The sequence below is a fragment of the Cheilinus undulatus genome, linkage group 14, assembly GCF_018320785.1.
Source record: "Cheilinus undulatus linkage group 14, ASM1832078v1, whole genome shotgun sequence".
NCBI lineage: Eukaryota > Metazoa > Chordata > Actinopteri > Labriformes > Labridae > Cheilinus > Cheilinus undulatus.
The window spans coordinates 11,160,744-11,176,314 of NC_054878.1; the positions used below are offsets into that span (position 1 = coordinate 11,160,744).

General features: G+C 38.6%; 1 protein-coding gene across 7 annotated transcripts in view; it reads left to right on the forward strand.

Moving 5' to 3' along the window:
• The window catches only part of cdc42bpab (CDC42 binding protein kinase alpha (DMPK-like) b), a 141,359-nt gene that overhangs the window by 100,708 nt on the left and 25,080 nt on the right, over nucleotides 1–15,571 (forward strand). For all 7 annotated transcript variants that reach the window (XM_041806057.1, XM_041806060.1, XM_041806058.1 and 4 more), the window contains exons 11-20: nucleotides 881–1,059; nucleotides 1,153–1,275; nucleotides 1,376–1,509; nucleotides 3,898–4,019; nucleotides 4,140–4,260; nucleotides 4,613–4,723; nucleotides 4,887–5,134; nucleotides 9,064–9,169; nucleotides 12,963–13,087; nucleotides 15,267–15,372. In XM_041806057.1, the coding sequence (XP_041661991.1) occupies nucleotides 881–1,059; nucleotides 1,153–1,275; nucleotides 1,376–1,509; nucleotides 3,898–4,019; nucleotides 4,140–4,260; nucleotides 4,613–4,723; nucleotides 4,887–5,134; nucleotides 9,064–9,169; nucleotides 12,963–13,087; nucleotides 15,267–15,372 (1,375 nt within the window). The remainder of the gene's footprint in view (nucleotides 1–880; nucleotides 1,060–1,152; nucleotides 1,276–1,375; nucleotides 1,510–3,897; nucleotides 4,020–4,139; nucleotides 4,261–4,612; nucleotides 4,724–4,886; nucleotides 5,135–9,063; nucleotides 9,170–12,962; nucleotides 13,088–15,266; nucleotides 15,373–15,571) is intronic.

Sequence of the window (15,571 nt, forward strand, 5' to 3'; positions counted from 1 at the left end):
AACATGACAGCTTTGTTCTTAAACTAAAGATCTGTAAAATGTTAATGGAGAACCCTCTGAGCCATTTTATTTAGCTGCAGCTCTTAATATAACCTGCCCTCTGTCTCAACGAGGTTATGAGTTCAGAGTCAGTAAGCATGGTGAGCTAGCCAGGTTAAAAGAAAGCCAGCTTTGTCACAACTCTAACTTTCAGCTCAGACCAGGCTTACCCTTTAATCCGGCTTCATGGTGCACCCCCCTTGTCATTGGATTTATGTGTAATTAGTCATTTAAAACAAACAGAGTTTCCAGACAAGCTTTCTCCACTCATAACATTGTTATCCCTCAATCTAAAGAAGAACAGACGATTAAATTAGCTTTCCTGCCTAATAAGGTGATGTTCAGGGACTTTATGTCAAACTTAGGACTAAAGAGAATGCAACAAATCCAACACTTAGTTTCTTATCTCTTCAAGGCTCAGTGGTAATGGCCTTTTCACTTTCGCTTTTCCCACCACTTTGTCTCCCTCTCTCTTTCTCTCTGTGTGCTGCTGTCATTCCTTCTCCTCCCTTCTTACATCACTCAACATCCTCTCATCTTTCAAGTCATCTCAATCATCCACTCCTCTTTCCTGTCTCTCCTCCTCCACTGTTCCTCTGACATTTCCTCCTTTAAATTGTTCCTCCCTTAAACAAATACTTTTACATTGATTTTGGTTCACTCTTAAATATTTTTACATTTAAAAATGCATGGTTTTACTGTTGTTTATGACTAGTTTGCCCCATATATTTTGAACTTTCCTGGTTAGACACATTTTCCTCATTTTTTCTCTTATTGGGTCTGGTACTGTTGTCATGCTTCTACACCTTCCCTTATTTTATCTGATTGTGTGTCCCTACAGTGCCCTATCTGACAGGGGTTGCTTGAGACAACTGGCCGCCAAGCCCGGTAACTCCGGCCAGGACCAGCTGGACATGGATGTGCAGCGCAGCCTGGAGGACAGCCTGGCCACAGAGGCCTATGAGAGGAGGATCCGGCGACTGGAGCAAGAAAAACTAGAACTGAGCCGCAAGCTGCAAGGTTTGACTGATGACAGTCTCTCTCTTGGCATGTTTGTTTTATTTAAATTGAAGAAAAGCACATAAATAATGTCTCTTTCCTGGTCCACTACAGAGTCCACTCAGACAGTGCAGGCTCTGCAGCACCCATCAGGTGAGGGTCCTGTCAGCCTTAACAAAGAGGTGGAGATCAGGAGTCTGAAGAGCGAGATTGACATCCTCAAAAAACAGATCGCTGGTAACTTTTGTTAAAATTATTGTACTCTCACCATGTAAACTTTGATTCCAAAGTTATATCTTCTGATAAACATTGAACTTTTCTGCTTTGTGTGTTTCAGACTCAGGCCAACTAGAGAAGCAGCTGGAAGATGTGTCGTTGGCCCGCAGGGACTTGGAGGACTCGTCTAAACACATCAAGACTTTAGAGAAACAGATGAAGAGCCTTACACAGGAGAGGGACGACCTGCACAAGGTAGAACCATTGAGGTTTTATTTATTTGCTTTGCTTTACTTGAGGTGGGTCCTTTGGGAAGACACAGCCACATATTGCTCCCACTGCTGCACCAGTGGAGAGTGATGTGAATAAATGGGATTAGTTAATACTGATGGACAATTTATATGGCATCCTCTATCAGTGTAAAAAGTGCTTTGAGCAGTCAAACAACTAGAAAGGAACAACATGAGCACAAGCCTATTTACCACTTCCTGTTTAGGGCTTTTATCTGAGTGAGGAAAAAGATTTATAATATCCCGTAAATAATCTACTATAAAATCCAGGTACAAACCACATTTTTTGAGATACATTTAGGGGCTTTTTGTGCCTTTATTTCTAGAGAAGGACAGTAGGTAGAGTCACAAGCAGGGATGAGTGGGGGAGAGACATGTGGCAAAGGAGTTGCAGGCTGGACTTCAACACACATACATGAAATGCAACCTAACCACTAGGCCATTTGCAAACCAACCCACACCTTTAATCCCTATTTCCTTTTTCTGCTTGTAAGTTTAAAAAAACAGACTGCAGCTCATATACTGGATTTTACAGTAGATGGTGGTGGTGCAAGTTTAAAGAAAGGCTTCTTACAAATTTTACCTCTTGTGATAGCGTTGGACAACGTTACTTGTAAACTGACAGAGCTGTGTGTTTATATTCCAATGGCTCACAGCTACGTGCCAACAAGGAGAGAAACAGAAACAGTGCACATGCTTCGGAGATTATCTTTTTTGTGTCAAGAGAGGAATGGAAAACACTGGAGGTTTTTTCCCAGTAATGGATTACTTTTACGAAAAATTATTCTGCCTATTTGAATTGTGAAATTGATATGTAACATTACTTTTTACAGCAAAAAATGGGTTAGATTGTATCAAGTTACCCCAACACCTACTTCAGACCAGCAACAATGCCTCTGAAATAGAGTTGCTAGCTTTTGGCCATGGAAGACTTAACCACAATCTCACAAAAGGGTTTGTTTAACTGACTGAAGTCAAATCCAAACCATCAGGCATAGTATTTACAAAGACAAATCATTTAGCCTTTACTGATACTGAGCACTAAAGCCTCCTGTACAACTGTTCCAATAAACTCTGGGATATCAGTGTTCAAATAAAAAGATGATTTTTCATACAAACTAGCAGCCAGATGTCGGTGCTTTGGTTTCTGTGTCTGAAGAGTTACATAAAGCCTGCACCAATATCAAGGGAAACCAGAGATGACAGAGCATTTCCGGTGGCTGCTCCAAGACTGGAAGAGTTTACCTGCAAATATTAGAACTGCTCAATCCACTGAATACTTTAAATCCTTGCTTGAAAGCCACCTGTTTGTAACTGCTTTTAAGATAAGATTGGCTTGACTTTTTTTTTTACTATCACACTGTTAACTGTGTTGTTATTGTTATTCACATTCATTTTTCAGATTTTATAGTGTTTTGGTCAAACACAGTTTTAAATGTACTATATAATTAAACTGCCATTTATTTGACATGACTTGAAAGTTATTGTGTTCCTTTCTTTAAGCTCTTAAGACCCTGCATGTATGTATGAGGACATTACATTCTGTTTTTCTTCAACATCTTAATCATTTTTGCTGTTAATGTTTTTTTTTTTTGTTTGTTTTTAATAATTATTCAGTGTGTCCTATTAAGTTTAAGTAGTTTGCTTAAATTGTTTGAAGAATTTGTAATAAACATTTTGGGGAAATTTCACAGGAATTCTAGGACTCACATTGAAATATTTGGGGGAATTTGCTGGTATTTTCAGTCATTTTTAAGGAAATTTGGGTTATGTTTTTATACTTGAGAGTTTCATTGGAAGCTTTAGATTTTCTTTGAATTTCTTTAGTGTTTTCCTGGGAAATTTTGTTTGGATTTTGGAGTGAATTTGTGTTGAGATTTTTTTCTGTATTTGGGAAATGTATTTATTTATTTGAAATGTATTTATTTATTTGATTAGGGATGGGGGGGGGTGTCTTGAGACTTTGTTCCCAATATAGGGGAAATTTGATAAGAAATTTTTCAGTATTGTCTTGAAAATTTAGCAAATCTAGGTGTTTTTTTTTTTATTTATTTGAGCAGAGAATTTTTTTTCTTTAAATGGAAATTAGAGGGAATTGTTTGGATATTTTGGGGAATTTGATAAGAAATTTGGGAAATTTATATGTAAATGTTTGGAAATTGGGGATTTCTCAGACATTTTTGGGGAATTTGATACAAAAGAAATAAGGGGAGTTTCCTTTGAAACTCTGGGGAATTTTTAAGTAATTTACATTGAATTTTTTGGAAAAACTTTATTTGGGTGATTAGGCTCATAATCAAGTTTCGCAACTCAGGTTTTAGGAGATTAATGTACTCTCTCCCTTTGTGTTTAGGATGTTTTGGAGGCCAGTGAGAAGCTGAAGTCTCAATCAAAAGAGCTAAAAGAAGCCCATAGCCAGAGAAAACTGGCCATGCAGGAGTTCTCTGAGCTCAACGAGAGACTCACAGAGCTCAGGTAGGATCTCTGCTCTCACTTTAATTTTAGTTGATTGGCTAACGAGTTGTTTTATAACTGAAACTGAATGGAAAACATGGATTGGTCATTATTTATGTATTGTGACTGACTTTTTTGCAGGTCGACAAAGCAGCGCCTGGCTCGCCAGTTGCGTGACAAAGAGGAGGAGATGGAGAGTTTAAATCAGAAAGTTGAGGCTCTTCGCCTTGAGGTGCGAAAGGCTGAGAGGGCAAAGAAGGAGGTAGAGTAGTCTCCCTGTGGTTGCTAGCACACCCTGTTGTCTCCACTCACTGGTTGGTGAACAGTTCACACTTTTATGGATGTCCGTGTGTAGTTGTAGGATCTCCTCTGTAGAATTTTGAATAGATTTCCATGAGCGTTTATGCTGTAGTTTAAACAGTGTTGTTGTGAAAGTGGTCAAGGCCTCCTTTCTGTCCTTCCTTCGTATTAGTGCAATTAAGTGTGGTGTAAATATTTTGCCTTTGCTTGTTTTGAACATCTAGTGTTGACTTTGACTCTTGCGTGTTTAAGATGTGATACATGGTCTTTGCTTACATACAATAACTGTACTTCCTGCATGTATCCATCATCAGATGGAGACGCAGGCAGAGGAGCAGGCAGCAGAGACTCAAAAAGAGAAGAAACTAAGAGAACGCAATGAACAGTACAGCCGACAGCTGGAGGAGGAGTTGGAAGGTCTTAAGGTGAGTGCTCCAGTCCAATAGCCTGTCCATCTATAGCCTCTCTGTACCAATCACAAGTAGACTGTTTGACTAGACTAAACTATTTAAGCAGAAGTTTATTTGCCTTCTCCTGATACAATGATTGAACCTGATCATCTCATTTGTCCATATCCCCACCACCTAGTTGAAGCAGGCCGGCTCCTCTACCATCCCAGCCTCAGCAGATCAGACACAAGAGGTGGGACGCCTGCGGGGGGACCTGGAGAAGAAAACGCTCTTGTACGAAGAGGAGTTAGCACGCAGAGAAGCGCAGCATAGCACAGAGCTGAAGGCGCTACGTAAAGAGCTGCGGGATGCTGAGAGCCAACACCTGACCCTGCAGAAAGAGATCCTGATGCTCAAAGATAAGCTGGACAAGACTCGCCGTGAGAGGTATTTATTTTTCTCCTCTGATCCTCTCCATCATTTTATCTGATCAAAAAGTTTGGTTTATTTGTAGCCAGACTTTGTGTGCTTAATAGAATGGAAGTCAGTGTCATTTTATTTCCTTTGTTTTGTTTTCCAGTGATGATTTCATGAGGTAATTAAAGTTATAGTAAATTTGATTCAAGTCCATGTCTGGTGTTAAAGTGTAGGAACTGTGTAATGTTGTTTTTTTATATAGCTAAACCTTTTTTTCTGTAGTATTATTAGAACTATTTAGAATAAAATAGTTTTCTTGCAACTTAGTGCTTGTAGCCTCCCTCGGGGTCAGCGGTTCTCATCTGGTGTAGACCCAGGACCCACCACTACTTCCTTAATTTCTGACCATTTCCATCTCGTTGACGAAACCCAATCAGTTGTCTTTGAACAACAATTAATCGTTTCTACTTGCTGCTTCAGTTTTGGCAGAATTGTGCTTTCAATGGACAGCACTTTGCTGCAAACAACTCACTGGTGTAATTCCCCCACTGCAAGAGAAGCTGCGCCTCATGCATTCTGCGTAAAACTAGCTACATAGGCTGATGGCAACCAGTATCAAGGTGCGCCTTTTTAGTTGGTAATGGACGTGCGCCTAAAATGACTTTGTGACCCACTTTGGGTCCCATCCCACCAGCTGAGAACCATTGCTTTAGGGTTTCTAAAGTATTTTCCCTCCATTTTTAGACCCCATCTTACAAGAGTTTCATTCAAAGAAGTAAATCAACCATTTCAGAGAACTTGTGTGCTCATCTCTATGAAATAGTTGCTGATGGAAGTGATTTTAGTTTATCTTTATAAAACAGTTATTTTTGAAACCTTTGGTTTGATTTGGTTTTACTTTCAGAGCCATAGAAAGGAAAAGCAAACATCCATGTTTGATGCAAGGGGCAGTATAATAGAATATTAATATGCACTTTCATGTTCGTTATATGCGTGTAATATTTCTTAGTTTAAAGCAACAGTATGTAGAAGTTTGTCTGTGTTCCTTGGTGCCAAGCCCGTTTTGCAAACTTGAGACATAACTTGGGTTAATGACCTAGTGCTCCTGGCTAAGCAGCTAAACATGAGAGAACGATGACACTCATAGTGATTCAGCCTGACATTATGAATAATATCTGCAGGGATTTACACTCTGCTATTAGATTGCTGCTTTTTGTACAGCGTACTGCTCAGCTACTCTCTCTTTTTCTCTTAGCATCATCATCCTTATCCTTCTCTTTACCTCAGCAGCTGTACCAAGCAGCACTAAGATGAGCTAAGACCATAAATGTACTTGCTGTTCACAACACGGATGCATCATGGCTGCCACAAGTTCCCTGCGTCAGTGTGGCATGAAACCTGTGCACATCTTTAAAAAGAAACTCAGTGATGCAGTTCACGTATGTGTGATGGTAGTTTGGAGGGGAAGGAGGTGAAAGCGTGAAGAGAAAATGAAACACCAAGAACACAGTTCTCCATATCCTAACATTTTGTTATTGTCACTGCACAGAAACAAACATGTCCTTCAAACCAGCTTAGACAGATAAATTTTGTTTTAAGAATCAGTGTTAAACCTGTGTAACAATGAAAATAATATTGTGTTACAGTTCAGAAAGTGAGCGTGTAAACTGGTGAGTCTCAGCCGATGCATCTGTGGCAGTAATAGTTAATTTTTTTTCATTAAATTAATGAGGATATTTTAATCTGGTGAGGATATTTTTACATAATCCCAAAAAACTAAACAAAAAAAGAAGCATTTGTTAGGACTCCTCTTTTCATCAGCTTCTGCAGCATCTATGAATGCAGTCAACTGAAAGTCACCAGTTAACACGGCCACTAGATAAACTGATGCACCAAAAGCATTACATTCATGCACAGAGGGGAATGCATAGATGTGAAAGGAAGTGCAGAAGGTGCTGATCTGACCACCTCTTCTCAGTCCGAGCTGATCTTTTGTTACTAGTGCTGTGGCAATAACACATTCATTTCGATTAATTAATCACACAAACAGGGCTGTAAACAAATGTTAACACAAATTAATCACACTGACATCATAGTTTGTTTGCAACATTCGTCCACTGCAGCATTGTAAACTGGATGAAAAAACAAGCCAAACATGTTGTGGCCTTTTTATTATTATTACTTTATACATCCAAAAGATACATACAATCCAGGATTGATTAGTAGGTCAACCTATAATTTCTGTCTCTCCTCCTCTCGCCTGTGTTTGAGTGCTTCTCCAGAGTGTGCAAATACAAATAAACACAGCATATACACAAATAAACACTGCATGCAGATACATGCTGAATTTCTACATCCAAAACCACTGAATTGTCAACTGATGTGCAGAAAATTTGTTTATGCGGTATTGCAACTTCATCTTTGATAATAAAACAAAAAAACAATAAAGAGGCAGAGACAAAAGGGGAAGCAGACAGCCTTTTTAGGCTGAGAGCAGAGGTACTCTTGATAATGTGAGAGTATAGACAGCAATGTATCATATATTAATGATTTTAAATAAATAACCAGGATTATACAGTATATCTACTTGTAATGCACTCCTGCTCATATTATCTATATATGCGATTAATTATGATTTTTTTTTTTTTTTATCAGTATTCAGCTCAGAACTATCACCATATTTACCCTGTCCATGTTTATAGATTGCATCCAACACATTAGGTAGTTGTTTATGGCCTTACCTGTCTTTTGTGCTCTCTTGTGGTATACTTTAGTAACATACACTGTGTATTGACACGTATATTTAAAAGAACATCCACAGTGAAACCAGACACATACGCAGATGCAAGGTGAAACAGCAAGTATATCTCAGGCCTAACTGGCTTCTCTGTAGCTCAAGGCTGGTGTGTGAACTAGTGCCGTCTAGCTTGCAAGAGAACCTTGGCCCGCTGCAAGTCACATAGTGCTGAGAGCAGGCACACAGGGCTCCCAGTGTGAACAGGAAAGAAGCCATTTTCCTTGTTCAAAGTTAAAGTACTATTGAAATAACTAATATAATGACTTTAAAACTGCTCTTTTCAGTTGGAAAAGAAACATAGTGTTGCTTTAAACTAATTGAATGAGCCGGTCTGCTTCAATGAAACACTTTTAATTTTATCAAAAAGAGCCAACTTTGACTTGGATTCTACTGAAATGTGCAAGAAGTGAGGGTGGCAGTGGTTGAATTTTGCAAAAGTATTCTTGAAAAACATCCAGCTCAGATCTGTCGAGCCATATGAAGAGAGGAAATATGTATTATTTCTTCTGCAGACCCCTGTTGGGTTGTCAGAGGCAATGGAAACTTCACAAACCACTGGTTTAATCATTTTTTAATAAAGTCTTTATTTTTCGGAAAGAAGGCCTTAAACCTTTGTTTTTGTACCCTTTAGCCTAACTCTCCTGCCAGGTGTTACCGACATATTATGCTCCCTTCTTCCTAATTCATTATTAAACACACAGCTGTATCAGATTCTTGCTGCATTAATGTGTTTGGGCTTCGTGATGTGGACCCCGTCTAAGTTTGAAGCCTTTGATTTAGGTGTAAAAGAAATATGTGGAGACTACAGCCCACACACAAAAAACAAAGGTAGGAGGATGGATGAGGCATTCTGGGGGAGGCTGACTCTGAGATTTCTTTTTAAATATTTTATTATATTTTGATTTGCTCACTTGCATTCTTATGAAACCACAGCAAAAGATAACCTGCTGTGCTTTTTTAATGTAGACTGACAATTGAAAGATAAGCATGCAGGGATGCAGGAAACCACTCCACAAAACCAAAATCTCTTTTTGAAAGACTGAGTTTGTGTTCATGTCTAAATGACAAAGTCAGAAGTGAAGATTGGATTTGCAGCTGTAAATTATGGTTGGGGGAAAAAAGTAAGTTTATTCAGTGTAACAATCTGTGTGTTTTTCTACAGCCAAAGTGAACGGGAAGAGTTTGAGACGGAGTACAAGGAGAAGTATGAGAGGGAGAGAGTCCTGCTTATGGAGGAGAACAAGAAGATGTCCAGTGAGCTGGATAAGGTGAAGTATATTTCACATAAACACAATAATCGACCTGAAAACTGATTCTAAACACATCAGCTTTATCTTAAAGGTCTTATTTGGCTATTGGGAGGTCAGAAATTTTACGAGGCACTTCGACTTAGACTTGTCTTTATCCAGTCTTTGTTTTCAAACTGCATTTATTCAATTTTGATCATCCTTTTTTGAGTATTATCATATTATGTGTGTTATAATAAATATAAATATCCAAAAATCATCAAATTTGGGCATTTTTCACCAAAAATGAAATCAACATTTCATTAACAGTGAATAAAACCAGTTAATTTAGCTATGTCCAGTGTAGGGAGGATTCTGACACACCAGTCATTGGCACCAGGCAGTGTATTTTCTGGTTTTCCATCTGTCCATCCATGCCATCCTCCGAACAGGATAACACAAGATTGCTTGGACAGATTTCTTTGCACAAATGTTCACTCTGACTTGAGGATGAATTACCAAGTCCAGTTCAAACCAAAGATTTATGACTTAAGAATTTTTTGATAAATGCAGGTGACAGTCATGAACTAAGCCATCACAGCCCCAGTCAGGTTCAGTCATGCTTTTTTCTGGGAATTCGTTGGTCAAATCGCAGCAGCTTTTTTGTGTTGGAAGCAGATAAATGTTAAATGTGAGATGGAAATGTTTTTTTTTTTTTTTTTTTTTAATGTTTCAGCCAAATAAACACTCCTGCCTCTTCTATCAGCTGTGGACATAAGCAGGCTGTAGGATGTAGTAGCCAAATTCGTCCTTGGAAATAACATCTCTGCAGATGTCTTAGTTATATCAAAACTGAGAGTATAAAGCATTTTTGTCTTGTGTTTATGCTGTGAAAGTTTTCTACCATGGTACAATGGGAAATGTGTGATGGGCATGAATCATGCAGCCCGGTTTTACGTGTTATCAAGATTAGAAAGAGCGAGCAGAAACAGATGCTGCCCTTTTCTTCTTGAAGAGAGAATCATTGCACAGTAGATGAAGACATAAATCACTTTAAATTGAGTCACTGTGAGAGTCATTGCTATGGAAAATCACCAGTTGCAGGCTTTTAGAGAGTTGCAGAACAGCCGTTGCAAGCACTTGTTGGTTTCAGCTCTTCGTGAACTGTTGGTCTGAACTAAGCATTTGATTTTGGAGGTCATAGGTCAAAGTTCTCATGTTCATCCCTTGCTTGAGAGCTATATCTCATGAATGTGTTGAGAGATTTCCTGGCCTATAACTGCAAGGCTGTAGCTCTAGTTTTAACCCTCCTACACATTAACATTGACAGATATTAATACAATTCCCTAACCCCAGGTAACCCTGCTTGACCAGCCTGAACTGTTATCACATTCTTCCTTCCACCCCCTCTGTTGCAGCATATGCCAAAGAAATCACTGTTCAGTGTCCCTCATAAAAACACCCTGCAGCCTCCTACACAGTCAGAAGGAATGAGTCTCTGGATTACGCTTTATTGACTTTGGAAATAGCCTCTGAAGTTCAAAAAGACCCCAAATTTAAACTATATCTAAGATGTGGGAGGTGTTTTGACATATGGAATAAAATGTCAGAGTGTTGTTTTTAGAGTCTGCGACTGATATAAGATTGTATCTTGATGAAATATAGAAACAATATGGATTTCTTTGCCACTGGAATGATAGCATTTGACACTAAAGCTATTTAATGTATGACTGTGTTATCTCAAAAAAACTGGAAGATTATATTTTAAAAAGCTAAAGCCTTCAGGATCAAGAAGATCTGGCTGAACGCTTGTCGTTGCACAAAGCAGTTCTTAACACATTTGGAGATTGTGAAAATATTATTGTTGTACTGACTCATCTTTCAAAGGGGCCACAGAATTTCAACACTGTTAGCATAGCGCTGAAATCAAACCACTTCATCTTAAGTTATAATGTCTCTCAATAGGTGTTTTCACAGTGTATTTCCATGACAGAGACATAATAAAGCTCTGCTGTCATCACAAACCGCAACAATATTTTTGGTATGTGTTAGTTCACAGAGTCTTACAGCTTTATGGGAGCTTTGTGGAGCTCTATGTGCACACAGAGCATTGTGCTCACTGCTGGCTTAGATGATCCTGTCTTGCCTGTGTCACATCTCTGTTGCCACCTCCATAGCTGACAAACTAAAAAAAAATCACCTCATCCCCCTGTTACTTCTCTAGTATGTTCATTATGAAGACTAAATTTTGCAGGGACGTAAATAACATCGCTCGATACTGCACTGTGAACACTAGTGCTGCACTAGTTTGTATGAAAGTGTGATTTCGTAGTAAAGTAGAGTAGATACATTTTAATTTTCACTGTTAACATGACAAAATTTGTCTGCAAACACTTCAGACATTTTTCTCTCTTGTTTTTGTATTTGTCTGTTCTTATTTGTACAAGCCCACTGCCAGCTGACACTTTTAGTCAGTGTTCTGGAGCAGTGTTAAGACAGTCATATAACTCAAGCTCACACAATATTTGATAGCAGCCCTAGGAGAAGTCTTTTTGGTGCAACTGTCCGGATTAAGCTGAAGAGACAGCATCCAAAGTCCAATATCCTGAATCCCTAGTTTCCAGTCAAACCAGCTCTGAGCAGTAACAGTAACACTAACAGTATACTTCCCATTTTCTTTAAATCCACAGTTATGACCTAATGAGGAAGAAAAGCAGTTAAAATGGCGCCAAACTCTGCCAATCTGTATCTTGTCCTTGTGTGTCTTAGCAATGTATGCTGGTCCACAAGCTACCCCAATATGATAGTTGATGCCAGCTTGTGAGATGAAAAAAATAGATTTTAAATATGCAGCATTTGGTGGTATTCCAGCGGCTAACTGATCAACAGTCGGCTAAGTTGTTGCCTTAAACATCAGTATCTGCCCTAATTTGTACAATCAGTGCATATCTAGTCTTTATAGTAGTCCAATGTAAGAGGGTATAAAACAAGTCCACCCTTAGGGATTTGATGCCTTTCAAACTTCATTGTGAGGTGAGGTGTCTCTGTTCTTAGTAGCAGTAACTCATAATAAGTTACTCGTATGGTGTGTTTTCATCACAGAGAGCGCATTTGAGAATTTGGATTTCATAGGCCTCTGTCCGAGGATAGACAGGGATTTCCTAAAGAGGCAATATTTATTTCATCCTATGTTTGTGTTTATCCCAGTGTGCTGAAACCTTCTCGGTTACACTGCCTTTATTTTATGACCTCGCCTGTCCTCACAGATACTCCAAACATTCGTTGGTGACCAGCTCCAGGATTGGAAAGCAATTACAAAACAATGTGAAATGACTGCCTTGGCTTGCACGTTACATCACAGTGTTGAAAGTTGCAAGACACCAAAAATGTGCCCACAGTCTGAAGGATTTAGGCAAACAATAGAGCAGTTTGAGACTTGTAATGATGTCACCATGGTGATGTGTGTATACACCTCCATATTAAAGGATTATGGATGAGTTTTGAAGATTAATCACCTTCCTCGTCCCGGGGTGGATGTGTGTTCATGCGGGTGGACACCTCCTGAGCAGCGCTGTGGTGGAGTGAAGCTGAACATCTGAGAGTAGAAACATGAAAGCTGTTCCAATGATTCACTTTACATATTAACCAGTCAGCCGATTTTAGACGTTTAGCCTGTTAGACTCATTATACAGTAGTTTGGTTTCTCATGTTGTGTCACAATGTTAATATACACCTTAATTCACACACCAGGTGTTTTATATCTCACAGACAGCTTTACAGCTCAATGCTTTGTGGTGTGATCTTTAATATGATCCGCTTGTGCTTTTTCCCTCAGCTGACCAGCATGTTTGAGAAGGTGAGCAGCTCCAACAAACAGCTGGAGGATGAGATGAGAGAGCTGGCTGACAAAAAGGAGAGTGTCGCTCACTGGGAAGCTCAAATCACAGAAATCATCCAGTGGTGAGACTCACAAATAACTCCATCCACACACGCAGGAAACAGGCAGTAACTTTCCTTATCACTCTCCCATGTTGGTGTATCATATTCCTTTATACAGCATGAACACAGCATTTCTCACATTCCTCTGAAGATCTTAGAGCTACTTGACCCACCCTTCCTCTCAGATCACTTCCCATTGCAGCTGACACCTCGCCAGCTGCTCGGCTTCCCTCTGTTGGACGGGCCTGCAGTCTTCACATAGCACACATTCCTCACACACGCAAGCACAGACTCTCATGCACGTGCGAGATACGTCCATCCAGAAGCAGGACTCAAACACCAAGGCACAAACTCACATTCCAAACATGCACATACAAATATTCAGTCTGGTATGTGGCGTTTGTAGCATTTTGAGAGCTATGTTGCCCCCTGGTGGATATGAAATGGTACAGCAGCAGGAGTTAAGAACACACGGAGGATCTTCTGTGGTCCTGTCATCAGCTGTGATCACCTCGACTGTAAGGCTTGTGTATGTTATAGTTGTTTTAAGTTTCTTTAATCAACACAGTCTGTGTTTGGGATGTTCAAGAAGCTAAATGGTGCAAACTTATAACTGTTGGAGGAATGGTGGTTATTCTGGCGTTTACATGAGGAGTTTTCTGTGGTGTCACATTGACTATTTATTGTTTAATTGATTGGTTTGTTAACTTAGTTACTTACTCATTTGCTTAATTTCTGACCTATTTGCTTAATAACTTCTTACTAACTTACCAACGACTTCCCTCTTTCCTCCCTCCCCTACTCTTTACGGTCTTACTGACTTGCCTACTAATTAACCCACCTACTTAGCTATTAGTTTGTTTGTAGTTTGTTTTCTTACTTACTTGGTTTCTGCTTTACAGCCTTCCTCCTTCCTTCATTCACTTCCTTCACCTCCTTTCTTCACTTCCCTTCTTCTTCATTTATTCATTTACTTATTTACTGCCTTATTTATTTACTTACTACTTTGTCCCCTCCTCTCACCTTCCTCCCTTCCTACTAATTTGTTTGCTTTGTCTTCCTTGCTTCTTTAGTTAAATAAATTATTTAGACATTTGCAGCCATATTTATTGACTCAAAATCATTCTTTCTTTATTTTTTTATGATTTTCTCCTCGAAAATAAGTATGATGTAAAATAATTGTGCCCGTCAATACATCAACTCCCACTGTATTTACAATATAAGCCAAAAAGAAATCACAATTAGATATTTTTTCAAAATTCTTCAGCCCTAGATTTTATGATGATTGCTTACATGCAGCAAGTAAAAGAAATCAGACGGTTTGCTATTATGATTAAAGGAGATAGATAGAAAAATATGTCATTTATATTGATTCCTGCATCAACTAAATTCATCCCAATGTAAAGTCCTAGCCTACAGTTTATATTTATGTATATATTTAATATCGTCCTCGTAATAATGTAGAATGATTTATTGTTTGTGATTTCTCATTTACATGCTTAGTTACTGACTGGTTAATGTTATTACTATTTCTCTCCTTCCTTCCTTCCTTCCTTTCTGATTGACTGACTTGTTTGTTTGTTTGTTTAACCACATATTTACTCCCTTACAGACTTATTTACTTGTTTACTGTCTCATTTATCTACTGACTATTTTCTGCCTTCTGTCCTTTCTTATTTACTTTTAATTTATTTGTTTCTTTGTTCGCTTTCTATTTAACCTTTGTTTAGCCGCCTTTGTTTTTTTTTTAACATCAGAAAATATTCTTTCTTTTTTTCTCAGAGTGATCTGAAACTGTCTTTCCTGAAACACAGTTTTAAGAATAAAAACACTTAAACTCACAGAGCACACATTAAACAATTGGAACAATGATTTTAATCGCAAGTTTAGAGAGTTGCATACAGTTTGTTTTGGTTTAAGGCCTTTTACAGAGGATTTTAAAACTTGTTTTAAATAGATAGAATTTTATAAGTTAAAAAAATTTTACATTCAGCTTTCTAAAGCGCAGGAGTGAAATCTGTTTGATAGCACACGTGTATGTTATTTCAGACGTGTACAGTCTACCTAAATAAGCAAATACAGAGTCAAATCAGATGCTTTGTACTGTTTCATGATTAATAGGTAGAGCTAAAAGTAGTTTTTTTCATGTGTTTGCATGCATAATAATTTAAATATGTGTAATTGTGTGTGTTTGCTGCAGGGTAAGTGATGAGAAGGATGCTCGGGGTTACCTGCAGGCTCTGGCCACCAAGATGACGGAGGAGCTGGACGGACTAAGAAACACCAGCCTGGGAGCGAGAGCAACGGTGAAATACACATCCAAACACTGTTTCCAAATGCTGCAGACACTGTAGGGTCTGGTCACATTTTTCTATTTATTAGGATGCCACTTCTATGTAACGATGGGAAATAAGATAAAACTTCCCTATGTAGAAATTAAGAGTTACAGGTGATTAAGATAAATTATTATTCACCATTCTTTTACACTTTGGCTTTCTGTTATAC